Source organism: Aptenodytes forsteri, unplaced genomic scaffold, assembly GCF_000699145.1.
Source record: "Aptenodytes forsteri isolate BGI_AS27 unplaced genomic scaffold, ASM69914v1 Scaffold421, whole genome shotgun sequence".
In the NCBI taxonomy this organism is placed as follows: Eukaryota; Metazoa; Chordata; class Aves; order Sphenisciformes; family Spheniscidae; genus Aptenodytes; species Aptenodytes forsteri.
In genome coordinates, this window is record NW_008795524.1 from 167,913 (window position 1) to 194,845 (window position 26,933).

At 36.6% G+C, this 26,933-nt stretch overlaps 1 protein-coding gene across 3 annotated transcripts; it reads right to left on the minus strand.

Moving 5' to 3' along the window:
* Positions 1-787: 787 nt before the first annotated feature.
* EIF3E (eukaryotic translation initiation factor 3 subunit E) lies at positions 788-26,933 on the minus strand. 3 transcript variants are annotated; one of them, XM_009281966.2, is made up of 14 exons: positions 26,872-26,933; positions 26,707-26,787; positions 24,902-25,016; positions 21,118-21,235; positions 17,130-17,172; positions 16,559-16,663; positions 14,402-14,527; positions 12,774-12,898; positions 11,552-11,678; positions 9,379-9,480; positions 8,278-8,387; positions 2,607-2,709; positions 2,218-2,352; positions 788-956 (listed from the first exon to the last, which is right to left on the minus strand). In XM_009281966.2, the coding sequence occupies exons 1-14, from the start codon at positions 26,878-26,880 to the stop codon at positions 918-920; spliced, it is 1,338 nt and encodes a 445-aa protein (XP_009280241.1). In that variant the 5' UTR covers positions 26,881-26,933; the 3' UTR covers positions 788-917. The 3 variants fall into 3 exon arrangements, with proteins under 3 accessions (XP_009280241.1, XP_009280240.1, XP_019328310.1); XM_009281965.1 differs by having other exon boundaries at positions 26,707-26,796; positions 26,881-26,910; XM_019472765.1 differs by lacking the exon at positions 26,872-26,933 and having other exon boundaries at positions 26,707-26,802.

Here is a 26,933-nt window from a genome sequence, read left to right on the forward strand (position 1 = left end):
CTATACTTCACAGAACCCTAAAAAGGGATCTTGGATTTTCTGGCTTTGAGGTGCTATGATATATTCTGCAGTGCAAAAGTGCTAAGGAGACCCAGGGAAGTGTGAAACACTAGCTGAAAAACCCAGAAGCTTAAACCCCTTTAAAATTACAGTAGTTGAACAATACAGGGTTTTCCTGCTTCATGTTTGCATCATGAATCTTAAGAACTTCAGATTTCAAAATAGAAGCTTTAAACCATACGCAGCTCATTAGTCAGACCTTTTGAAAGACTTTTTCCCCCCACTGAAACAAAAAGCTCTACTCCAGAAAGTTTCCAACACTGGGCAAGATTAAAAATGAGATTTAGGACAGGGAAGATTCTGAAGCATGAACACAGAGGTCGTCTACCCAAATTATTCTGCATGTAGACTATGTTAGGTTTCATAAGAGGTGTAGGCTACACATGCCTTCGCTCTACCAAGCTTCTTCTGTGACAAACAAAAACATGGAAGTGCAGAAAAAGATTTTGGTTTGGCCAGATGTTCAGTGGGGATCCATTTGTTTGTACCATCCGCTTTTAATTTTTTTTAAATGCGATGACATTTGCAATAGATAATAAATAATTCCCCGCTTCCAAACTCAGACAGCTCAGAGCAATAGCATCCTTCAGTACAAACAAATCTAACAGAATTTACATTTTAAATTTTGCAAACTGTGGTCCAAAATGCTTCAGAACACCATTATGCTAAAAAGCCCCCGTACAACATAATTAAGTATCTAACTATTTAAGTTAGAGAGATGCACAGACTGTTAAAATTAGCCAATTTTATTCAAATAATGTTAGATGGAACACATAATTACCTTTTCTCAAAAAAGTTACATATTTATGCGCTTTTTAGTCAAATGAAAACTGATTTCCACCCTCTGCAGCAGTATTTCAATAGAAGCCAGAGTCTTGAGTAGCCCAGTTAGGTGCCTAAAAAATAAATAAATAAGGATTAGTAGATAAGAAATTATATTATCTGTTGGTTACTGAAATTTATAAGAAATGATTAAAAAATTCATAATACTGATATATGGCTATGAAGTGGGAATATTGTTAATTAGTGAAGGATACCCTATAAGTTTAAAGCAAGTGTTGACATAGCAGAAATACATGCTGTAATTCAAAAGGAAAAGTTCCAGAAGATTCCAAAGTAAATATAAAAATAATTTGGCAGCTATATTTTTTTTAAAGAAAATAATATCATGCAAGTTTCACGTGACTCCTCTTTAATGGAGTAAATAGTGTGCCATTGCTTGTCCAACTTCCATCAATATTTCAGCCAAGCAGTGAGAAAGCCAAATAAAACTTCTAATATTTTCTAAGTTCTTTTAATGTGTGGTTTGTTTGGGTTTTTTTGTTTTAAGTATGTATGGCTGGGTCCTTAGTGGACCTCAGTCATCCACCTTACACCGTTGTTCTCCCTCACAAAGTTTCTCATTTTGTAAGGTGGACAGAGGCAAAACCAGATGATCTTGCCAACTTTCTCATTTTCACTGGTTCTACTTAAGCCTCTGGCTGACCTAATTATATTCTCTAGTATTTCATGAAACAGGTTTAACAGTTCGGGTTTTGCACAACTCTTCTTCATGTTCCAGTCTCAAGCATCATTCATTCTTCTCTCAATACTATATACACACCTACCGATACTTTGAGTACAACCCACTTGAAAAAAGTAATATAACTACTTTCATAAACGTCACCCTCCAAAATCAGCCCTTTTCAGGTGGTGAAGGAGACCATTTAAACAAAGTAGAGAATCAAATTATGACAGTTATGCAACGAAAAAAGAATACGTCATGATGAGGTAAGAAGAAAACAAGAATCACTGTCTAATGCTCACCATAAGAAAATTAACCTTTTCCAGTTTAATTCCTAGTGTCAGAACTAGAAGTAGGTACATCTGATGAATTAAGGAATAGGTTAAGAATTATACTTAAATATATGTCACAAAAAAAATAACTGGAATTCAGAAAAACGTAACTTATACCAACCTCAGATCTACCACTCTGATTCAATTTCTTCTCAATGTTCATAGCCAACATTTGACTACGAAAAGACAGGCTTTTGGTCTTTTCAATCACTTGTTGATAAGGTGAGACTGCATTGTTGCCCATGACTACATGGCCCTGAAACACAGCAAAGATACAGCAAATTGATAACTGGAATTCAGAAAAACATAACTTATACCAACCTCAGATCTACCACTCTGATTCAATTTCTTCTCAATGTTCATAGCCAACATTTGACTACGAAAAGACAGGCTTTTGGTCTTTTCAATCACTTGTTGATAAGGTGAGACTGCATTGTTGCCCATGACTACATGGCCCTGAAACACAGCAAAGATACAGCAAATTTCGCAATCACTCAGAATGCATAAGCCTTTAATTTAATGCTCTGCTTTCAGAGCTTTCACAGATCATCTTACACACAGGATCAAAACAGAATAAATGAAGTCCACTACACTTTATGGGCAAAGAAAAACAAAACAGCAGAAATTAGAACTTGCTGTTCCTGAATAAAGTAAAAGAAATTTAATGAAAAATTCAACAAATTCACTCGGATCCGTCTGTACAGTCTTACCAGCTTTGAATCCAATTTGGCATCTAATCGTGCATTTCGAATTAGATTGACAATCCATCTTTCCGCTTCTTCAGGAGTCATATTTAGTTTATCTGCCAACATACTAAGAGATAACAGACTTATTAAAAGGTGAAATGGAATCCCTCTGATGTTGGTAAACATGACTAGGGACTATGGAATACAAGTTAAACCAACACAAAATTTGGCACAGCCCAAGACTTGTATTCAATAAATACCACATCTCTGGGAAGCATACTTTCATTTGACTGAAGTGACTTTAAAGCTTACATACATGCACTCCTGCACATCTTGCACCCCCACTGTCCCCACTGGGACATTGTGAATAAGGAATTCACATCCTGAAGTATATACTTACTCATTCTGAACTACATCATCTTGCACTTAAATCCTGACCTGCACAATTTTTTGTCTATTCCTATTAAACCTTGCCTACATGAACATTCTTTGGAAAACTGTCAATTAAGTAATCTCACCACAACACAAAACAGCAACCATCATTATAAATAGAACAATTGAATTGCTTTTATTCTTATATAAATCCAGCCAGCAGTCAAGAAAGTTTAGACTAATTAGTCCAGGAAAGTGTTTAGCAATAAACTTCACTCTGAAGTTTCAGGAACAAGAGCCATGAGACAGTTTGGTATAGAATATGTGACAAATACACTATGCTCAAACTTCTTGCAATTTCAAGGAGGGATGGTGGGGGAGGACAGAGAAAGGAAAATTCTTAATGAAACAAACACTCTTGTCCTGGAATAATTCCTTCTGATAGCGTTTCCTGTGGCTTTCTAGCCAACTCCTTTAGCTTCCTGCTGGCAGTTGGCTCATACAGGACATTTGTAACACTCATTCTTCCATCAGCTTTCAGACTAAGGTAACAGTCATGAGGTAAGGGCTACAGACATGACCAAAGCACCAGCTGGCTGTGCTGAGTTGCACAAGAGGTCAATTTCTCACCATTTTACAGGATCTTGTAAACATTTTTCTCCACCTGAAAAAGTTATTTTCCTCTTGACAATTAGTGTCAAGCAAATACTTTAATCAATTATTAGCTCGTCTACCTAGCTAGACTATCTATACACTCTTTATACAGTTTTCTCTTCTATACGTTCTTGATCCCTCACACTTCTCCCAATTCCATTTTTTGTCACAGATGAACATCAAGTGAGGTGAATAGAAAAAAAAACAAAGTAACCTAGAATACTGGACTTATTTTGCTGAAGTGAGTTCACAACAAATGGGTAACAAAGTATCTGGAGCTTGGTAAAATCCAACTGCAGCAGTGACTGTTCCACTAGAACTGTTCATCTGTGGTTGAATTAGTAATTGTAAAGAGTTAAGGTGGACAAGAGAATAGAAGATATCAGGGATGTGATTTTTTGTGGAATTTTCAGTCATCTAGGCAGAATAAGACAGATAGTTCAAGAGGAAGAAGCTACAAATTTCTTTCCTACCTCCAAATCAGTGATGTTAAGCACGTGACTTGAAATTAAAGAAACTTCCAACTGAAAGAACATGGGGCGGGGAGTGTGTGCGCATTAGGGGAATTCTCATATTTCTCTTTTAGAAGCATCAATAGGATTCAGATAAAGTAACTCCTCCTCCAGATGACCACAAGAATGGCTACTACCACTACACTGGTGATTAAGCAACCTACCTTTGGGATTAAAGTATGAAACCTCCATCCTTGGAGATAGTCAAGAATCAACTAGACAAGGCCTTAAGGAGCACAAGGGAACATTGCAGTGGGTCCTGCTCAGAGTTGTAATTATGTGCACAGGATTAAGCCAGATGACTTCCAGATGTCCCTTCCAATCTACACCACCTATATTTTGCTTTTTCCTTAACCTAAAGTCCCTGTGTACTTAGAGGGGAAGAGGGCATAGACTTCTAGAGTCATTCCAAGCCAGAAAGCATGAAGTGCTTTTTATCACCTAGCAGATAATTCTACCTTTTCCTATTATGTCTAAGTTTTACTAGCTCAGCTTCTTCAGAGGTGGCCTTTTTTGAATTATAGATGTTATATGAACATATAGCATTATGCAGCTACATGACAGAAGTAACACACTGCTGTACAGGTATTTTTTTCTGCACATGCATTTGGAAAACTTACAAATCCGAATGAAAATGACAGGGTAAAAAAGGATATAAAACCCTATTTTATCTTAACTTCTAGCTTTGGTATTTACATGGATTTGAAGTTTTAATACAAAATAACCAAAGTTATCAAGTAACAACTTAGTGAAATAAAGATATCTGTATTTAAAAAAACCCTAAAATGTTAATCACACCTTTGACGCAAAAGATGACCTTAATCCAGCACTTGTGGTAACTGGACTCCATTTTAGGGTCTCCTTGCAGGCTACACTGGAGCAGCCAGCACCACCCAAAGTGCCTGGATGTGTAACATGGAGGAGGTATTTGCCTGGTAAAGCAACACATACAGCCAAAAAAGCATTCTCTATCCTTCCAGAGCAAATGCACTGAAGATCTATCCTGATTACAGTTATGTAACAAACACTACTCTGCTACCACACTGTTAAAATAGGTATCTAATACTCTCAAGAGATACAAGCTACAGCTTCACCCCATACATGTTTACCAGTTCAAGTAATAGTGACACATTCAGATTTACAAATACATATTAAACACCATTAATACTAAGGAATGGAAGCAAGAAAAGTTGTATTCTAGATTACCATTGTTTATGAAAATCCCCACTATAATCCAATAAAAATTAGTGATTTTAAAAATTTTTAAAAATGTTGTTAATATTTAAAGAATACTGTCTACCATTTCAAGTTACAGATGATTTCAAAGGGTAGTTTCCCAATGGTAGTTTCAAAAATAGTTCTTCAGATTATTTCTGTCCCTCTGTTTTATAAGGAGATTCACTTATTTGGGTCATGCTAGGGCAAGTGTTATTTAAGTTCTCCTTTGCTTAAAAGGCAGGTTTACTGAATTCCACACATCTTCATATATAAATAAGCCTATCTTGTACTGCGCACAGAAGAAAAATATATAGAAAAGAAGAATGAAGCATATTCAGCTCTTCAATTAAACACAGGCATATCAAACTAACCAAAACACATTCTGAATTAATTTCATCTATCACTCCCTATTAAACATGATATTTCAAACAGTAAACTAATTGCAGGATGATTCGGGATGTATAAATTTTAAGTTAAAATTGATAAAGCAACTACGTCCTTTGGAAAAGTGTCAGCTGCCTAACAGATGTAAGTAGTTAAAAAAAACATTAAGTGAGCCATCTATTTTCCATTTAGCATAAGGAATAGCAGATTTCCCACTAATTGTTTTCAAATTTGTTCCAAATAGTTAAACAGTACTTATCAAGCACGGTGGTACAACCAACTAGTTTGAGTCCAGGAATAGCAGTGAAAATCACTTGTGGACAAAGAAATGCAAGAACTATGCCTCAGTCAAATGCTTAATTAAAAGCATTTCGACTGGCTAATTTCTTCAAAAACAAGTCTGAAATGCACTAAAAAACACTTATGCAGCCCACTGAATAAGCCCAAATCTAATGATTGTTACAGCCTGTGCACAAATTTAAGGCTTATGTCCGTCGTTTAAAACGTAATGACCTACTGAAAAGAATCTCATTACTGACGATTGATTCCGCATGCAATTACCTGAAGCGATACATGGTAGGAATATCCATGTCAATCTGAAATATATGTCTCAACTCAAAGTTTATCACTTGCCTCAGAACACACTATAATGCTTATAAAGACACTGCTACCTATATTTATGAATCACTTACACATAACAAGGAAAGCCAACTACAGTATTTTCTATCATACTTGAAGTTGAAATACCACATATGGCACAAAAAATATGAATTGTAAAATAAGTAATAAACACTAAGTAAATGACAACCACCTACCATAAACCTTGATCTCTTAAGTAAGCTTGCTATTTTTGCCGTAATGAATCACTACTATGTTACCCACAGTTTATCAGTATCTTTTGACTGAGAGACTGGAAGCATACTTAAGATACATCCTCCGGATTCTTTGCTCATTGACTGGAGCCAGATCAGAGAAGCAGACTTCTTAAAGACATCCAGTCTTTAGTTTTAAAAAAAGCTTAAACATCTAGTTCCATTGAAAACTTGTGCTTGAGTATGTGCAGTATTTTACAGTACTAGAAATCATTTATAGGAATTAGCAAGACACTATCAGGTTTTTTTATTCCCCAGAAACTCATCCCTGAGAGAACTATATTTACATTTTTTCTTCCAAATACTTAAAGACACCTTTATCCTTAAGTGTGCAGTATTCTGCTTAAAGTGATTTTTAGATAAAGTATTAGCCCCCTTATAAAAATCAACATTAATATGGAAAAGTTTTGTTCACAGCATCTTGTTCAGTTTACTATTATGACTATGTTTAAAACACAATACACCATAGCCAATTAAAATGCTCAAATTCACTGTTTGCCTTTTACATTGAAGTCATTGACCATTTTGAGCTGATACAAAGGATAAAGTTTCCACATGCATTGAAGACAAATGTGTCACCCAGTGAACAGAGATTAAAAGTAATAAGAATCTTTGCCCTTTCTCCAACTATACCTATCCACGAAAAAAGCAATCCTTTTAATAAGCTTGCAAAACCAAGACAATTTTCTCTCAAGTCCTTTTCTTTTGAAATCAAGCAGCGTTAAATCGCTTCCTCAGAGGACCAGATGCACACATTTGCTCTGGATGCAAGCTGGTAACAAGACTCCATTGAACGTGATCGATTTAGCAGCTTTGGTTTCTGCTGTCTCAAGGATCTCTGCACTGTTCTCTACCATTGAGATTTTCATACATTCAGTTTTTCACTTCACTTTTTTCCTTTTTACATTTAAGGGACATGGAAATATGGGGAACAGGGGCAAAGGCCAAGTGGAAAGGGATCTCAAGCATGCATAACAACATCTTCCTGCTTAGTTTTTACAATAGAGGCATCAGAGCTGATCCATTTGAAAAGTCTGCTTTTACAAAATTAATTTGAGTAAACGACAAACATCCTTGCGAAGAACATTTTCTTACAGCCAGATCACTCACTTCGTGCTACAGGGAATAAGATCAAGATCCATTGTTTTCTATTTAATTAATGAAAAAAGCAATACAATCCTAATAATTTTCAAAGAACATACCTGTAAGACAGACATGGGTATCTGTATATATCAAATACAAATAAACTTTAAGCAATTGCTGTATTCACAATTTGTATTTACTTAATATTACCATTCTGTACCAATGTGTGGAACTGAGCTCCAAATTAAGACACCTGGACTTTGGTGACACTGGGTATGAAATTTCCCATTAAATCCAGTAGAGATCTAATTTGACACCATGAGAAAGTTTTAGCTTCAAAGCACTTTGTTTGGTGGGGGTAGCAGAGAGAGGTTGCTTTAAAGTTAACCACAAGAATTCAACTTCAAAATAAGATTGTTGTAATTTAAGTATATCACATTAGAGGTCTAAAACTAGAAAAACAACTACCCAGTTAGATTTTAGTTAATTATTTTTATTTTATTTGATGAATGAATATTTTACTACTAAAGTTTACACTGTTTGTCAAACTGCCATCCAGGACTGATTTTTTCAAACTGCAATATTAAGAAATTATCTTACCCAATGCTGATACATTGATGGATGCGACAAAAAGTCTCAAATATAAAGAGACGGGCATTCTCAATGAAGTCCTCAAGGCATGCCACTAAGAAGAAATCATTCACTAGCACCTGCAAGTGTAAGGAGAAAGGGAACACTGAGAACAGACACAGGAGTAGTAATTTACTGGTAAACATCAATAAGTAAGATCAATGAACAGTTCATCTAAAAACAGTTCTTGGTATATTCCAAGGTGTGGAGAAAGAGCTACAGATTTAGCAGAAATTTTCATTGTTCTGCAGCTTAATAAACTAAAATCGCATGCTGACATGATCATTGAGGTCTGACTCAAGAAGAGAACAAGGTCTACTGCTGTCATAGTTCTACTGAAGATCCCTCCAACACATAAAATTTAACTCCCTCCTCATATTGTAGGATTCTTCTCTCATTCTACAATTTGATCAGCATTCTCCTTACCATGCAAACCTGCTTCCTTAGTAGTGCAAGTGTGCCTATAAAGTTCAGATTACAAGACCACCAGCCCTATGCAGTGAAGATAAGCCTTCTGATTTACCCAATTAAGTGACTAACACTAATAAAAGGCAAGCTAAACCAGAGGCTAAGAATTGGTACTAATGTTCAGCTATTAGAAGTACTAACTTTTACACTAGTCAACCCGAGTGTTAGGTGTCTTTAACTGTTGACAGTAGATTAACTAAGAATTCTCCAAGAATATGGATTGAACTATCGTAATGTTATTTCACATTATTTTTCACCACTACAATTCCAGTATGCGGTATCCTTCAGAACAAAACACAAATCCAAGCTTTTCTTCAAGCACTTCTCAAACACTAATGGAAAAGCTGAAGCTCAGCCAACCGCATGATCCACTTCTTGTTCTAGAACTGCTTAAATACAATTTTAAAGCTATATCCTTACCGGTAAGTCTTGTTTAAGTGTTACAAAATGAGTTGTCAAAAAAGCCAACCCCCCACACACCCCCATGAATTAAAGCTCATCAGAAAACATTGGTAATGGAATCAAACAAATCAGCTGGCCATTGTCAATTTGAGAGATCTTTACTTAAAGGAAGAAAAGTCTTATAAATGTCATAAGCCTTACTGTTTCACACTCTCTCAGCTTCTTTTGTGCACCATCGAAATCGAAATTAACGTACAAGCATTCTACAAACTCTGTGATAGGGTCCCTGTATGTGTAGGACTCCTGTCAAAAAAATTAGGAACAATATTAGAAATCAAGGCCACAAGGTCACTCGAGTATTCCTTATATTCTTCAAAGAAAAGTTAATGCTGGAAACAAGTCCATACATCACCTTAAAAAAAAAATATTAAGTTATACTTCACAATTTGACTTATAAAAGCTGCATAAATGCGCATCCCCCCACAATAGTCTGGTTAAACAACCAGAAGTGTAGTTTCACCTTGAGCATTTAGTGCTACAATCTTTGTGTTAGAAAAGTGTCAGAGATTAGAGCTGGTTCTGTATCAAAACTCCAAATTTCTTAAAACATGGTAGAACAGATAGCCTTCCTAAATTCTGATTTCAAAGACTAGTCCAACACCAAATCCTTCATGGTTCAAATTGAATGATCATTTGATTTACACAGACAACATAGCTAACACAAATAATGCTACTTTCTACATACAAAATACTTGAACTTATTTCAGCATTACAGGAATTACTCAGCTTTCTCAACTACAAGGCAGGAACACCACTAGATCTGTATACATCTGTGTAAATTAAGACATAATTAAACATCTTCTGACATGTCTCTAATGCACATTAAGACAGCTTAACTCAGTATCTGTCAATATCTGCTTTAGCACACAGTAAGATCAGCAAATTAAGGGAATTACTAAGAAATTTTTTTTTTCCTGGATCAAAGCTGTTTTTCCTTCCCCAAAGAACTGTATTTACAGCCTCATTATTTAGGTTTAAAATTCAGTTTTATAGGTAAAGGTTTTTCTACATCAAAATTGTACTTGTTAACCACGTAATTGACATCCACTATTTAAAACAGTCTGGGATTGATCACCTTTTAAATTTAATAGAGATGAACAACAAACTGCTTACCTATCAGTTCAATACTTGCAAAGGTACTGCAAGTATTAGCAATCTCTAATTGCTAGTAGAGCAATGAGCCTACCATATGACATTTGACAAGTCACTTCATTCAATGCTTTGTTTTTCCTATGTAGACAAGTCACTAATTATCCTGTCTGATCTGCTTTCAAATCTGTAAAACCTCCACCACTTCATAATTTAATATAATGAACCATACAAAGTAGAAGAGTACTGAGAAGTAAGTATCAGATATTCCAAAACCAAAGCCAGAGTTGGTATTTTCAGAAGGAACACCTTAGTGATCCTTTTTTTATTCATACCAATTGTACAAGATAAAATGAAAGCAAAAGAAGTTGTAAAATGTTACTTGACTTCTAATGTAATATGAATTTCTAATATTTGAAGTTCAATGCTAAAATCAGATTTTAGCTTAAAATAAGAGATGAGTCTTAACACTTCCACTAGTTTATAGCTTCTTATGCTACTTCTTTTGTGAACACTAATGCTTAAAAACAGATTAAAATACACTTAAAATTTGATCTTTGCATTGATTGTGCTTTGCATCAGTAGTTACATCAATGCTTGAAATGGATATAATTGATTGCTAGCCTGCAATAACTGCACTGTCACATATATACCATAGTTTATTATTCACAATATATGTTATTATCATTCAAAGTGTTTGAAGCATGATGGCTTATATACAAGCTGCATGCTGATTTCGGATAAAAATCTTTGCCATAACATCCTTGATTGCTATCAAGCACAATTCTTTCATTGCTCTTGTCCATGTCTACATCCTCATATAACTGTGACAACAGAAGCATTTTCAAGAAAATGCACACAGTTCAGTGGTTTTGAAATGCAAACAAGATCCCTTGTAGGGAAGGTTGAAAAAGAAGAATCAGATCCAAAGCCATTTCACATATCTCGCTGAATTTTCTGCATTTAATCATAGAGAAAGAAAAGCAAAATTGAGTGCATATTCTATTTTACTCATTGCTTGTTGACATGAAAGGAGGAAAAAAATATTCTGTCCTCTCACTGATTGACATGCATTTTACTGTACAGTGAGAAAATAGTTCAATGAGAGAAAGTGAGCACCAAAAATATGTAAGTAGAAATCCTAAACCAGGCATATTATTGGAAGAAAGTTATTATGAAGTCTCAGTAAAAAAGGACACAAAATATTGGACATTTCAATCCTTACCTGCTGAATAACCTTGACTAGATCTTTCAGCACTTGTCTACGTTTTCGAACATCCTTATTTGTTATGACTGCAGTAGTCAGATACCTGAGGATATGTGGGCACATTGTCTGAATTGCATTGAGATACCTAGAAAGAAAAAATACAGGTAAAACACAGATAATGCAAATTTTGCATCAAAACAGTATTCATGATAAACCTTACGCACCTTCTATGCAATACAGTACCAGGGCTTATGACTGACCATTTATTCAAATATAGAAGGATGATTTATTTGTTAACCTTGTGATCATCTTTTTGGGATAGGGGGAGGGAAGCAAGGGGAAGAGAAGGTAGCAGTGCACTAGGGAGAGAAAAGGGGCTAGCACTGCAAGGGAACAGTCCATGTGCTAAGTTCAGGTCAACACTGGCCTAAGCTGTCAGCTACACTGATTTCACAAGAGGGGTTTGCACGGGCACACAGAACCACAGGAAGTCCTTTTTCATGTTGTCATCCAAGCCTGCAACTTTCCTGTTCAACTGTCCAATAAATTAGCCCATATTTACAAGTGAGAAGTATAAGTTAAAAACACAAACCAAACACATACACTATGAAACAAAAAAGAGGCAAAAAAGCCCACTACAAATTACCAGTCTACTGGGATCATCATGCAAAAAAATTAAACTGCTTTTCTCTAGTACTATTCTCCTATTCTAATACAGTACCTGCAACCACATACTAGAAAGAGAGCAAAACTTGTAACTAATTTCTCAGTGTTAAGCTGTTCTAGACTTAGATCTACATGTAAGAAGTTGGTCCTCTCACAAATGGCTATAGTGTTTCAGTTTTCATTTTTATTCTTAGATTTCCCTCAAGAACCCTTCTTAAATAGGTTTTGTAAAATCAAAATAGAACAATACCTGCCCCTACAGTCCTTAAAAGATACTGTAAGAGTTGGTAATCTAGCACAACCACTTATTCTGTCCCCCCGTAAGCACCAGAAAAGAGAGACAGTTCTTCCTACTTCATGACCCATTCTCCTTGAAGGGAAAGTAAAACCAAGAAAAGCAGATTATACACAAAAATTCAAAAAAAGGCTTGGAAAAAATATTCAAAGTGTTAATATCACTAGAACTTCTGAAACAGCTTCAGGCTTGGGGCTGAAAAATGTTCGACAAACTTGCATATTCATCATCTGCCTTCATTTTGATTTAAAGACCCCAACACAGCACAACACAACTTACTGTGGTTGATAGAGAAAGAGGTCAATGATATTGTCTCTCCCTTTAGGATGATTAAAAAACACGAACAAAGACCAGTGGATGAGCCATGTTCTTTGCTGAAGAGACTGCAGTGGAGAGCTGACAGACTAAAAGAAAACATAACATTGGTTTAAGTCAACTAAAACACAGAAAGTTTGCATGAATACTAGTGCATGGAAACCTGTAATTGTTCAAAAATTTGTGATTTTCCACTGGCTCCTTTTAGCTGTTATCATTCTCATGTTGAGTTTGACCTCTAGCTTTTTAACGTGTCATCTGCTAAAAATAAATCTGCTGAAAGTTATAACCAAGATAAATTTTCCAATACTATATTCCAAACTGTTTGCCAAAACTTGTATTCTGTTATGGCAAGAGCATAGATTTTAGTTCTCCAAAGACCAACATACTAACATAAGTTATTACTTCCCTTTTTAATGCTGAATTTTGTTTCTTGTATTCCCTCTTCAGATGTGATCTGAGGAACTACTTGGCTTCTCTAGCTTTTCAGTTGTTATTCCTTTCTAAAGCCTCACAAGAACTTTTTTGCCATATGCTCTCAGACAGTGATAAAATACCATAATCACTTTCAGCCAAGAAATAAGAACGTAACTATCTTCATTTAAACCAGCTGATAATGCACGAATAAGGATTCAGCTCTAAGTATCTGTATTAGCTCCAAATCTCAGCAGCACTTCAAACAGATTGCAAAGCAATGTGTTGAGAATGAACTGACATAGCAAGTAATAATCACTGCAAAGAGCATGACAACTAACTACTATGATTCTATCCTAAAAAAATCTTGGAGTCTAATGAATAAGTCAAATTTAATAGTCTATTACAACCATATAGATTCATAAAGATGAGAAAGTTAGAGAAGGAAAATTTGTTAACATTAGTTATCTGTCACATAGATAAAGAACGAGTCGGGTTAGGGGGTGGGGGGAGCATGGGTGGAACAAGACAAACACCTTTTCAAGATTCTGGTTCAGGAGAGTAAGGCTCTCGCATTTCAGATATGGCCATTGAAGCCCCACGAGCAGAGAAAAAGACCAAGAGGTCCTTAATCACCTCAGTTGCTCTGAATTAGTACTGCAGCCCCACTCTTTCTCTTCATGTTCTTGGTGCTCATCTGAACTCAGGAGCTGATGAGGAATTGCTGAATTGGCTGAAAACTACTTCCAAAAACAAGCTATCTTGCATTTTCTGTTAAAAGTGTTATTTTCATGTGAGAAGAGTATAGTTCAGTTACATGCATTTTATCCTTTACAGAAGATGAATAGTACAACTATCTGAAACTTAAGCAGCAAACAATTTCACACAATGATACCTTGCCCTCAGAATCATCCTTGAGCCTAGTTTTTTTGCTTACTGGAAAAACCTTAAGAGTTCTCAGCTACATTTTCAAATGTGGTAAGAGCGAAGTAATTTGAAAGAGGAAGCTTCACTATTTCTTCAGAAGCACCCTTTGACTCTCCCACTATTATTAACAAAGTATCTAGTGAAAAGGTGGTAAACTACTCCTAAACAAGACTGCAAGTGAATCCTAATAAAACTTGAATGCTAACACCTCTAACCACTCCCCTTACTAACATGACCAAGATTTTACTTACATTATTATCTATTGTCTCCTTTAGTCTTGTGAGATCTTCCATGGCTGCATCCCAGTTCTGCATCAGAATTTCAGATGCCAGTTTTCCCCACAGAGAACTCAAAGCATTTCTGTCTGTTGCTGGAACCTATTTTCAACAACAGCAATAAAATCATAGTCTTAGTATTTTTTTTAATTATTATTTACTTTAAAAAATAAGAAAAATATTTTCTGGCAGTATTTTTAATTTACAAGATATCAAATTTGCATGGTCCTATCTTTCCAAATGAGTACCTTTTCTGAAAAAGCAATTTAGGTACAGAAGAAAACACAACAGTAAAGCTTCTGAAGTAGAAACTAGAAAATCCCGTCAAAGTAAGACAAAGCTCCATGCTGCTGCAGTTTAAGTTAAAAAAAAAAAAGAAAGAAATGGCTGAGCACCAGATGACACACTGGTTCCAATTTTTTTTTTTTTTAAACACACCATATAAAAATGCTACTAAACTACTAAAACAAGGTTATTACAAAGCAGGTTCCTGAAGAACATCATGACAGTAGGTAATCACCTTAAAAAAGCTAGTACTCAAAGTTCTTTCTGCTAATGCTGTGCCAAAGGGCATACTTCTTACAGAATGTCCAGTAAAACTCCAACTTTGCAGTAGTGAATCTATTTCCTGGAAGGGTAGTCCTAAGGTCAAGCTGTGTAGTTTTATACAGGAATGAATTACACTAGGTCATTCACAGCGTCAAATTCTGTTCTCAGATCAGTTACAATAGTTCTTTCATAGGTTATGTTTCATCATACAGAACTTTAAACAAATCTTCTCCCATCAGAGTTAGCAACGAGTCCTATACCAAGCCATTAACAGCACAAAAACAGTCCTTCACTTTTTGAAATTAGTTATTTGACATATAAGAACATAATGCTAAGCCCAGAATTAAAGCACAAAGAATTAAAGACAGCTGCCCACAAACATAAATACATAAATTTCCTCTCTCAGCACATGGAATGTACCTATAATGCTGAAAGTCAGTCTAAATGTTGATGATAAAGCTAAGAATTCAACTCATTCCTACTTTAAACCCTATTCTGATTAAAGATACATTTCCCAATTTTGCCTCTAATTATAGTCAATTACAGGAATTATTGTTATTTACTCTAGCAGTATTTCAGAAAGTTAAGGATATTTTTAGATGGGACTAGAAATCAGGCAGCAAGGAACAAACCTCAACATATGAATCACTACATATTTTCAGCAATCACTCCACGTATCCGTGAGATATAGAGTTTAGAAGTCATTATCTTCCAGGCAACCAAGGTGCCAATTTAGCAGATACTTTTAGTTGAGGAGGTTCACATGCACTGTGCTGGTTCCAAATCATGTACTTACAGTTAGCTATTCACAATAACTGCCTTTAGATACTGCAGCTGTTCTAGCTACAGTATCCGGATTTTCAAGCAGTTACCTTAAGTTTCCATTTGTTAGTAAAATGGCACATTCACTGACCACCAACAATATATTTACTGTGTTGAGATTCTTACAAGACACTAAATCTTCATTCTCAAAATTCAGTCCCACCATTAACAAATGATATGAATTACAACAACATGAAAAGAGTTGCTTCAGAGACGATGGATCTGGTTCTACAATTCTCATTTAAGCTGTTTACATTTCCTAGGCAGATGACATACTCTTAAATCCACCAGAAAATTCAAGAGAAGACAGATGAGAGTTCAGATAAGAAGCTGGCAGTTCACCATTAGCACCAATTACATTCAAACCACCTGCAAGCTTTTCACTACTGTTCATTACATCTGTGCACAAAAACAAGTTCCCATTTTGCTTTTTTTTTTTTTTTTAAATTTTTTCCAGGATACATTTTACAGTGAGGAAAGAAGATGTATTCTCTAATTAAATGTTACCACAAGACCTACAAATTTAAAGGACAATTCTGAGTTCAGCATGAAAATAACAGAATTGCTGGACAATAGTCAGTGATGATTATTAACAATTATTTTCAACTTTTCTTTGGTGCACAGCAATTGTCTCAAAAAAGCTCAAAAGTATTATATTTTAAGAATTAATGCAGACAACTTACTGGTCTAAGTATTTCATTGGAAAAAAAACCAAACAAACCACAAAACAAAACCCAAAATCAAGCCACACCAAAAACTTACCAGAACCCTAAAGAAGTAGAGATACTCTGCAGCTCCTGAGTAATTGCCACATTCATACTGGAATTTTGCATACCTGTAGAGTGTATCTAGGTACTCCTGCCTAAACTGAAAAGAAATAAAAAAAGCCTTTCTTCACTAGGAAAAAGAAACATGCTGTTACAAGCCAATTTTAATAGTAAAGTAACCTCTGAAGTCTTTAAGTTCTTTGAAAGACATTGTACACATGAAAGACAATAGAAAACTATTATACTCTTAATCCGTGCCACTGAATTAAAGATTATACCAATACTGGAAAAAAGGTCAAATTCTGTATTACAAAGTAAAGCATATCTTAGTTACAAGGATGCAGCTAACATTAAGTTCCACCTTTATTTTTGTTTGTATAAAAATTAAAAGTTCAAAGGCATTCAAATAAAGTATGTTAGCATCAGGAATTCTGCCTATTAGCTACATTGACATGAAACAAGCCAAAATGCTTGTCCCTAATTGCTCAAAGCTGTTGGCTATGAGGGAGGTTGGGTGGAGATATTTAGAACTGAATTCAAACAGATATAAGAACTAAAACACTTACACCATGCTTCTCAGCTAAGTAGTCAAACAGCATCCGACCATCCCTATAATAAAAAGATAAAAACCGCTGTTTTTACAAAACAAACTGATTGTCACTATGCAACACGCTACGCAACGTGCTACACAACACAACCTTTAGCTGTTAAAAGTAAAGTACCCAAATAGAGTATAAATTTGAAGTGATATTCCTCCACTTGTTGTGCAAAAGCAACTGCAGAAGTAGTGAGCCAACTATTCCTAAAGTCTCATGAAGTTTCAAATCTTAAAGTTAATAAAGTTATTATAACTTTAAATAAAGAAGGCCACCTGCAACAATAACTAGAGCCAAGAAAGGGTGGGAGGTTGTTTTAAATTTGATATCATCCTTAGCTTTCAGTATGAAAGTTAAATTCTGACTTAGAACTCTCCCCACTCTCATGTTCTAATTCCACAGCAGTTACTCTAGCCAAGCAGTTTGAATTAACAGGAAACAGAAAAAAAAAATGGCAAAGACTAAAGTAAAATAGAATTAGAAGGGAAACTTATCCCTCTATTAGCACTGGGACACAGTGGCTAGCAAGAATACCTCTACCACAGCAAATGCCTGCAGAATGCAAAAAAATAATCACACTTAGTAAGTTCTAAACACCTAATTCACACATGATCACATTTCTGAAGCTTTTTTTATTCAATATGGATAATAAAAAGACAAGCAGTATTACCTAGATCAAAGGGAAGTTCAAGCCTCCAGTAGGCAAGCATGAAATTATCTACCACCAATAAGTCTCATATTAATGACCACAGGACTTTAGATACCTATTTTTAAACAAGTTAACTCAATGAATAATTTTTTATCCAGTCTCCACAATGGATCTTCATCAGCTTTTAGAGTGAAATTTTAGCACACCAGTTTTTCAATGCAGTAAGAATTCCATTCAAACTCTGCTGCAACCTTCTGGCAACAAGAACCACAGTTGAATTCATATACATAGTTGAATTCCTACTCATAAGTGAAAGTATTTTCAATTTGGCACTTTGTACGGACTGCCTTTCTACAATACAGAAAGAATTAATGACATGTTTTCTATTCTCCAGCCCCCCACGCCCCTGGGCATGCTTCTATACCTGTAGCTACCCTCCATTTCATCTCCTCTGTACATTCACACTTCAATTAATCATGTGGTAAAGATGACTTGGACAATTCATGGAACTATCATATTTGATAGAACATGTACCCAAGATTTAACTGAAGAGGAAAGCATCAAGCTGTAAATTACTCTTGGGACAACAATACAGTAAAAGTGTATGCAGTGGAAAATTTCCCCATTTACTCTGAAACAAATGACTGCAAAGCTGTAAGTTTGTTTAATTAGAACTTATGGTATAAGATTCTACAGGGAAATGGCACATTGCCAAGGTAGCCAAGAATGACAATTCCCAGTAATACTTGTGGAAGCAATGAAATTATCTCATGGTTTCTTTCAGTGGAACATACTTCAAGGATGACGAATACTGACTATTCCTCTATGATTTTAGAGTCAATGTCCTCCAACGGCTGCACAGAAAAAAGGAAGTGAAGTATTTTGGCTTATTCTTGAAAGAACTTCCACTTGCAAAGTCTCATTCACACATCATCTTCCACCATTTCCCAGACTTTGATGTTCCAAACAGGACTGTTGAGGATCAAAAGCAGTGATCTAAAGCCCTGATAATATGCAGCTCTAAATTTGATAGATTCCAAGCCACCAGCAGAAATTCATAAGAGTCAAAGAATCAAAAGTCGTTTTCTACTGTCTAAAGCACACTACTCTGGTCTAGACAGATTGACACCTTTCAGCCTGATTCTCCCCATTACTGTATAACCCCAACTATGTGGATTAGAAATTCTGTCAAGCCAATAACCAAAACCAGTATTTCTAAGCTGCGAAGTTTTCAAACATTTTAAAAACAAAAAATGTACCAGTTCTGAAACAAAACTTGCTGCATATGAGTAGCAGGGCTAATATTTTATAGCATTAGGCAAGTTATATTCCATTCATTTTTTGATCTTATCTCTTGCTTTCAAACATAACATTTTCGATTTGGAAAAAGTACTACTGACCAACTTCTGTGACTCAAAGGTCAAGTAACACAATACATTTCCCAAGAAATGCTAGTACTTAGAATTGCAACATGGTAATTTTTTGAGACCAAATATTTTTATAAAAACTGGCTAAAGGCAAAGCAAGAATTGAACAAGATCTCTACATATGGATCAGAAGTTCAATTAGATTTGAATAGAGTTGTGATAGTATCAGGAAATCTTTTCTTTAAATTAAGATAGTCCCAGTTAATAACTTCAAGGCAGTTAACTAATGGCAATTGGGCCTTTCACTTTCAAAGCTATACTTCCAAAAGCTGTCAAGTGGCTCCTGGCTTTGCGTAACCACCCAAGTCATAAGCAAGTGTAATTCCTTTTCTTAATATAATTATCTGACAAATATTCAGGCTGAAATCAGATACAAAGGTGGCTTACTTATCCTAACAATGCTTTTTAGAGCAGAAGCTTAAGTACATTCTGGTGATATCAGAACAGAAAATAGAAGCTTTTTCCCCGAAGTGCTGGAAAGCTAACAGATTTCATGATTTCTACTGACATCTTGTTTCATTTGTCCATTGAGACCCAATGTATTGCACCTCACTATTTCTGTACTGACCAAGTTGTAAGTTAGACTATAACAAATTCTGAAAACAATGCACATAGTGGAGAAAACACAGGTCAAAAGGGTTGATTAAGTTTCTCAGCAAGTTGGGCAAAGAGGGGAAAGGAAAGAAGGATGATAAACTGCACTTGAAACAAGGAGTAAATTCTAGTCAAGTTCCTCCCCCTTGAGGGACCCATTTTCTTCAAGGGGGTTGTTCCCAAACAAAGGTACACCTCATCAAGAAGATTTTGGCAGACTAGGAAAAAGTTTGTGCATTCAATGTTTCTCTAAGAAAATTCCAGAAACAATGTTATAGTCTTCCATATCAGTAGATACATAAAGCTTGCCAACAATAAATACAAGTACAGGCTTCACCTTCAAATTCAAGTCAAGCCATAGGTGCTTTATCTGATGTGGTATGCTCTATTCGAAATCTCAGAGCAGGTAAGGCTGAAGAAGGAATCTAATTAATTTTCCAGAGTTGGTTAGACACATTTACAACAGTAATAACAATGCTTCCTATGTAAAGGCAACAAGCAGTAATTTACACTAAACAAATACCTACCCACCCCTCTGTTGAAGTTGCACAGTTACTTCCTCAATGATGACAGTTGAACTCTTTCCTACAGGGCCAATTCACGCTTAACCATAAGAAAACTCTCATAGTCCTCAGACACAATGTGCAAACTCACTCTAATTACTCCCATAAGCAAAGTGAGAAGAAATTGGATACGTCTTAAAAAGATCCTTATGAGCAGTATCTTACACTAAGAAGTTGGCCAGTTCAAGGAGTGGGGAAGGACAGGACTCCTGAAAGAAATATGTGCTATGAGGCTGAAAGGATGCTTATCCACCAGGCCCCCCAGACTAAGAAAGTCAGCACTCCATAATCCTCTGTGGAAGGTAGAGAAGGGAGAGAGGGCAGATGGTCTCCTAGAAAAGAGTATCTGAATTGTTTCAGCCCATATTTCCCCTCAAAATCCCCCAAAAAATCCCCCAAACACCCCCCCTCAAAAAACAAAAAGAAAGCCCCCCAACCTCCCCAAAACCAATCTTGGCTGTGATTTGACTGCACTAAATTGTGACTGTCACTTGTCCCAAGTTGATGCATGAACATTAACAACAACAGAGATGCCTTATGCACAGCAGGTAAAAGCACTGAAAAGAGTAAATTGTGTCCAGCAATTTCAATTACCTGACCACAAGCACTTAAATATTGGCTGGAAGTAAAAATGTCTTTCTTTGCAGTCACTACAGAGAGCATTCTTACCATCAACACCTAAGAGGTACCAACAAACCATCCTGAGAAATTATGTTAGAAATTACCTAGTGGACTGCATTTGCCTTGTAGTCTCTGGATCCTCAAACATCTTGACAATAGGTTCAGTTTCAGCTTGAAGCTGCTTCAGCTGTGCAACAACAGTTGTTCTCTTCTCACGCAAAGCTAAACACACAAACAAAAGAGATTTTAATGTAATGCCTTTTTACAGAAACCAACCTGTAACTACATGGTGCTAACAGCACATTCGAACATGTCTTCCCAATTTCTACCTCGCTTGTCCCCTCAGTCAAGTCACAAAACCAGAGGTATCTAACAATTCATTAACTTAATAAAAAGCTTCTAACATTTGGTTCCTTTCCTCCTGTGTGGAGTTCTAATCAAGCCACTAAAGACCAGGTATAGCTGGAGCAGAGTCTGTATTAGACAAAGTATCTTCAGGCTTCCACTAAGGAAGAAACACCTTTTAAGTAAGTTCACTTATTCCAAATAAACTTGAAAAAAGTAAAACAGTGCTATGATACCACTAAGATTGATTTTCCTCTAACTAACCAGGTTTGAAAGAACATTTTTAGAATACTTAACTGAAAATTGACAGGAAGAATTTAAAGCAGCTCAATATGCAAAATTAGGATTTGGAACACTATGGTTTAATGTTCTAATTAAGCATGCAAAAACATCAGGAAACAGAACTAACAGCTTTAGGGTTATTATTTTACACAGACCCAAACTTCCTCACTGAGTGCTACCAGTGCAATAAAATGAACACTTAAATAAAATTCAGAAAAGCCTATATGCTTAAAAAAAACCTAAAGAAAAAACAGTAGCACCCTGAGACTGGCTGTGAGCCAAGAAACCTATGGGATCAGAGAAGCCAAGACCAAATCCCAGGGGAGAACAGCCTCTGGAAACCATGAAAGTGAGCCACACACCAGGACACTCAACGCCACAGTGAATGTATTAGACATTTCTTTCGTGACTTGACTACATATATATTTGTAAAAGAGGTCCAAAGTGGCTAATACCATAATGGTGACCTAAATCTAAGAATGACTTGCCTGATAGGAAGTGTTCCAATAAGGAGAAATTATCTCCAACTTCAGATGACTCTTGAGATTATAAGATAGGAAGGGGAAACAGACGAAAGAAAAACCATTCAGTTGACTTACTAACAGTACGAAAATGTTTTCCTGTGACATCTCCTGGCTCTGTAATTGTAAGTTGATCCCATGGAAGACAAGACAAAAGCAACTATAAATTGTGCAGGGACATTTCTAAGTATAATAGTGTAAGTGAACTTAGCTTTGAGTACTTAAAACAGTGAGGTCTTAAAAAAACACAACAACAAAACAGCATAAAATTCTAATGAAGCCAGCAATTCCACAAATAAGAAGAACCTGTCTGTACATACATTCTGATAAGTACTGATGCATGAAGATGACACATACCAGAAAGATCTCAGAGTAAGTTAAGACCTTTTCATAGAAAGCTGTACAAGCAAGCACCCTGAACAATTGACTCCACATGAAATTATTACCTCTGCTTATGTTAATTTTATACTGCTGAATAGAAGCCACATTGAAATTATTCCTCTGCTTATGTTAATTTTATACTGCTGAATAAAAGCCACATATCAAACAACAGTAAGTTAAAAAAAAAAAAAAATCCTGCCAAACTGATGGCATAAATTTTGAGATGTTTGAGAAGAGTATAAGAAAAACATTACAAGTGTGGAGATTGCTGGACTATATGAAGGCAAAGCTCTCCCAGTGACCAAATTCATTCAACTTACTTGCAGTATGACCTCATGAAATTATGCACTTAGCAACCTGCTTGAATAAGTGGCTGTAATCAGAATATTAGAGACATTAGACTAGTTACTTTGTGAAAGTGTACTAGGATTGCTATTTCTTGTGCTGTTTACTACTTTTGCATTTTACTATTTACTTACTACTGATAACAGCAATATTCAACAGTTTAGAAAGGCTGGAGCAAGGAAAGAAACAGGAAAACCTATTCAGCTTTGAGATTTTTACAGCCCTGAGACAGTCTGACTTTTTTTTTTTTAATCAGTAGAACTGACAAGTAACCTAAAGGTGAAGCTATCATTAAAACTGCTTCTTAGATTACAAAAGTGAAAACCTCTGGTTCTCATTATTTGTTATCAGTCCTACACATCATTCCATATACACCGATAAACAAGAACATCTAATGCTAGCATATCAAAAATTTGGTCAAAACATTGAATCCAACGTCCATAACTATCAGCTCTCTTCATGTATTTCCAAAGAGGCTAACTGCCAACTCTTTAAAGAGCCTGAAAAGAGTAAGACCCAGAGGCAGAACAGTTGGATCTTGTACCTGACTACGCAAAAGCACCCGAGTCTCTTCCTCCTAAGCTGCAGGCAAAACAGACTGTAGTCCCACTAGTTTAGAAAAAGGTGAGGAATTCCACAAAATTAAAAGAGATGGAGAAATAGGAAGAAAGTGTATATTCAAAGACTAGGGTCAGGAAGGAAAACAAGCCACCAAAACAGAAAACCAACCCAGAAAAAAAGAAACAACAACAACACAGAAAAAGAACAAGTCAACCCAAAACACTAAAAAACCATGAAGGGTAGAAATTAGAGAAAACAAGATATTCTAATTTTCTCCCCCTCTGCAAACGCTCCTCAGGAAGACAGACATTTAAGTAGTAAACAGGAAAGTTTCCAAAAATCACGGAGAAGACAGTAAGAGATTAAATTTCATATTCCTTATGATAACATTAGTTATCATTGGTTTTATTCCAGAGGAACAGCAACAGCAGTTTATATGTTGATGGAAGTGAGGAAAACATGTATTTTCAAAAACATACGTATCTCCTCAATCTAAAAAGCCACCATGGACAGTCAGATTAATGGAGTTTCTTACAATGGAAATCTAGCCTTAATATACTGGATGCTTTAAAGAAAAAGTTTAGTGATCCCAAATCATTGTGCAAGTGTTTTAATTTGACAGATGAAAAATAAGTGCAACTCTATTAGGCTATACCTAGTGCTAGAAATAACCACATCAGCATTGAAATACTTCAGACATCACTCAAAGACTAAGTTCCTGATAGACCAACAAACCCAAACTTTCCAGGATCAGGGGATTCTATTTGTTTCAGTATTGCACATCCTTTCGTTAAGGCCAAAGTGTTGCGGTTTAACCTGGCAGACAGCTAAACACCACACAGCCCTTCGCTCAATCCCCACCACCACCCCTGCCACCCATGGGATGGGGGAATCGGGGGGAAAAAAAAAAAAGTAAAATGTGGGTTGAGATAAAGACAGTTTAATAGGACAGAAAAGGACGGGAAAATAACAACAATAAAAGAATATACAAAATAAGCAATGCACAATGCTCACCACCCGCCGACCGATACCCAGACAGATCCCAAGCAGTAGTCACCACCCCCCGGCCAACTCCCCCCCAGTTTATATACTGAGCATGACATCATAAGGTATGGAGTATCCCTTTGGCCAGTTTGGGTCAGCTGTCCTGGCTGTGCCCCCTCCCAGCTTCTCACTGGCAGGGCATGAGAAGCTGAAAAGACCTTGATTTAATATAAAACACTGCTCGCAACAACTAGAACATCAGTGTGTTACCAACATTATTCTCATCCTAAATCCAAAACACAGCACTGTACCAGCTACTAGGAAGACAATTAACTCTATCCCAGACAAAACCAGGACACAAAGTTAAACAGTATTCTAGTTTGAGTGCAACAAGCAAATTACCACTAGTGTTTATTATTTCAGATACAAAGGTTGTAAAACAAATTTTAGTTCTAAATGAGCAGCTTACCATGTGGAATTTCATCTGAATAAAGATTTTTGTACACATCCATAGCAAAATCCACCATGTTGGTATCACTAAGGAGATCCAGTTTTCCCTGGAGTAGCTCTTTTTCATTGTATATCTGAAATAGGAATTAAAAACAGATTTTCTTGAATACTATTGAATAGTTTCCAATTCATGTTATGTAGTTACCTTTATGATACAGTTTATTTATGGATTTTTGTCCAATTAAACAGTTTTAAACATCAAATCTCATAGCTTTGCAAGATCTCACAGCTCTGTCATTTAGTGTGCTTACTATACAGCCTCTCTACATTTCCAGTCTTGGCAAGACACCATAAATAGCAGGAAATTGCTGAATGCAGGCACTTCAAAACCTAGTTAGAAGACAAATAACATTTTAGATTACTATTCCTTTAACAGGAATAGCAATTGCTATTACAATTCATGGGAAAAAAATCCAACATGAAAAATCTCTGAAAGTTTTACATGTACATATGTATAAATATATATATATTAAAAAAAGCACGGTCAGATTTTTCTTTCAAAGTAGTTAATACTTTCCACAAAATAACATGCTGAACAGTGCAGACTAGTCAAATAATTTAAAATGGATCTCAAAAGATATACTCAAGATCAAGCTTATAATTTAATTGTAGCACAGATTAATCTAAAATACCTTGTTAGGTCTATAGCATAAGAGCAAATTTAGTTTAGCTTGTGTAATTGAATGATGTTCTTTTAAACTTGTCAAATTGTTTTTTAAAAGTCCTACCCCAAAATTTAGTCATGAGTTGTAAACTGCTGTTAGGTCTTCAAGATGTAGGTGGGGGCCTAAACTAGAGTATATCTCAAAAATACATTTGCATGAAGGCTGTATTGCAATTCACCACACCACATTTAGGGACATCTCAAATACAGAACCTGCAAAAGTTTAATTTGGCTCTGAACATCATGTTGTTCAAGATTAACACTACAATAATAACTGTTTAATTAACTTGAGCTGATTTACAAATGCCAAAATACTAAAAATGCCCCCAAGATGACAGACATCAAGCAAAATCCATACACTAGGCATGAAAACTGGATCAGATGAGTGCTTCAGATAGTTTAGACTGACCTCTCAATCTAAACTACCTCCAGCATTACTGGGTTCTTTGTAGTAATATAATTAAAAATATATGTTTTACATATGTAAGATATATATAGAGACCAACAAGGGACAGCACTAGAAGGAACTTATATTTGGTTTAAGCATAAACTCGTGTTTAAAATTAAAGTTGATTAGCAATACTATCTACACTGATGCAACCCCACACACCGCCCTGCAACTCCACGGCTGAGGGGCAAGACGAGTGACAACGGCCGCAGAGGAGGCGCAGGGCCAACGAAGGCCGTCTCACGCTGTCGGAAAGTAGGCAGAAAACGAACCGCAGCTGCGAGGGAAAGCTTTTGCTTTTCCCTCCCCCGAATATGGGGAAGGGAAAGAAACTACGCCAAATCCGAGAAAGGGGAATGAGGAGGAGCGGCTCCCCCAGGCCTCCTCTCGGCCCTGCTCTCCCTCCCTCACGAGGAAGGCCCACACGCCTCTCCCTCGCCCTCTCCCCACGCGGTGCAGAAGCCCCGAGCTCCTCGCTTGGGAAGCGAGCTCCGAGTCGCCTCACGGGCCGGGCCCAGGCCGCGCAGCGCCTGAGGAAAGAGACGGCGCGCCCAAGTCCAGGAGAGGCACCGGCAGCTGGTGGCACCGTCTGCCACTCTTCCGCTCCCCCAGCTGCAGGGCCGGCTCTCCCACCTCTGGGATAGCCACGTACCTCCTTGACGGAGAGGAACTCCAGCAGCGGGAAGACCAAGTGCCGGTCCAAGAAGTGCGCGATCTTGGTGGTCAGGTCGTACTCCGCCATCTTGGCGACGAACTCCAGCAGCGGGAAGACCAAGTGCCGGTCCAAGAAGTGCGCGAGGTCTCGGGGCAGCTCGGCCTCCGCCATCTTGGCGACGGAAAAGAAAAGAGAGAGGCGGGGCCCAGCGGGGAGGCAGCCGG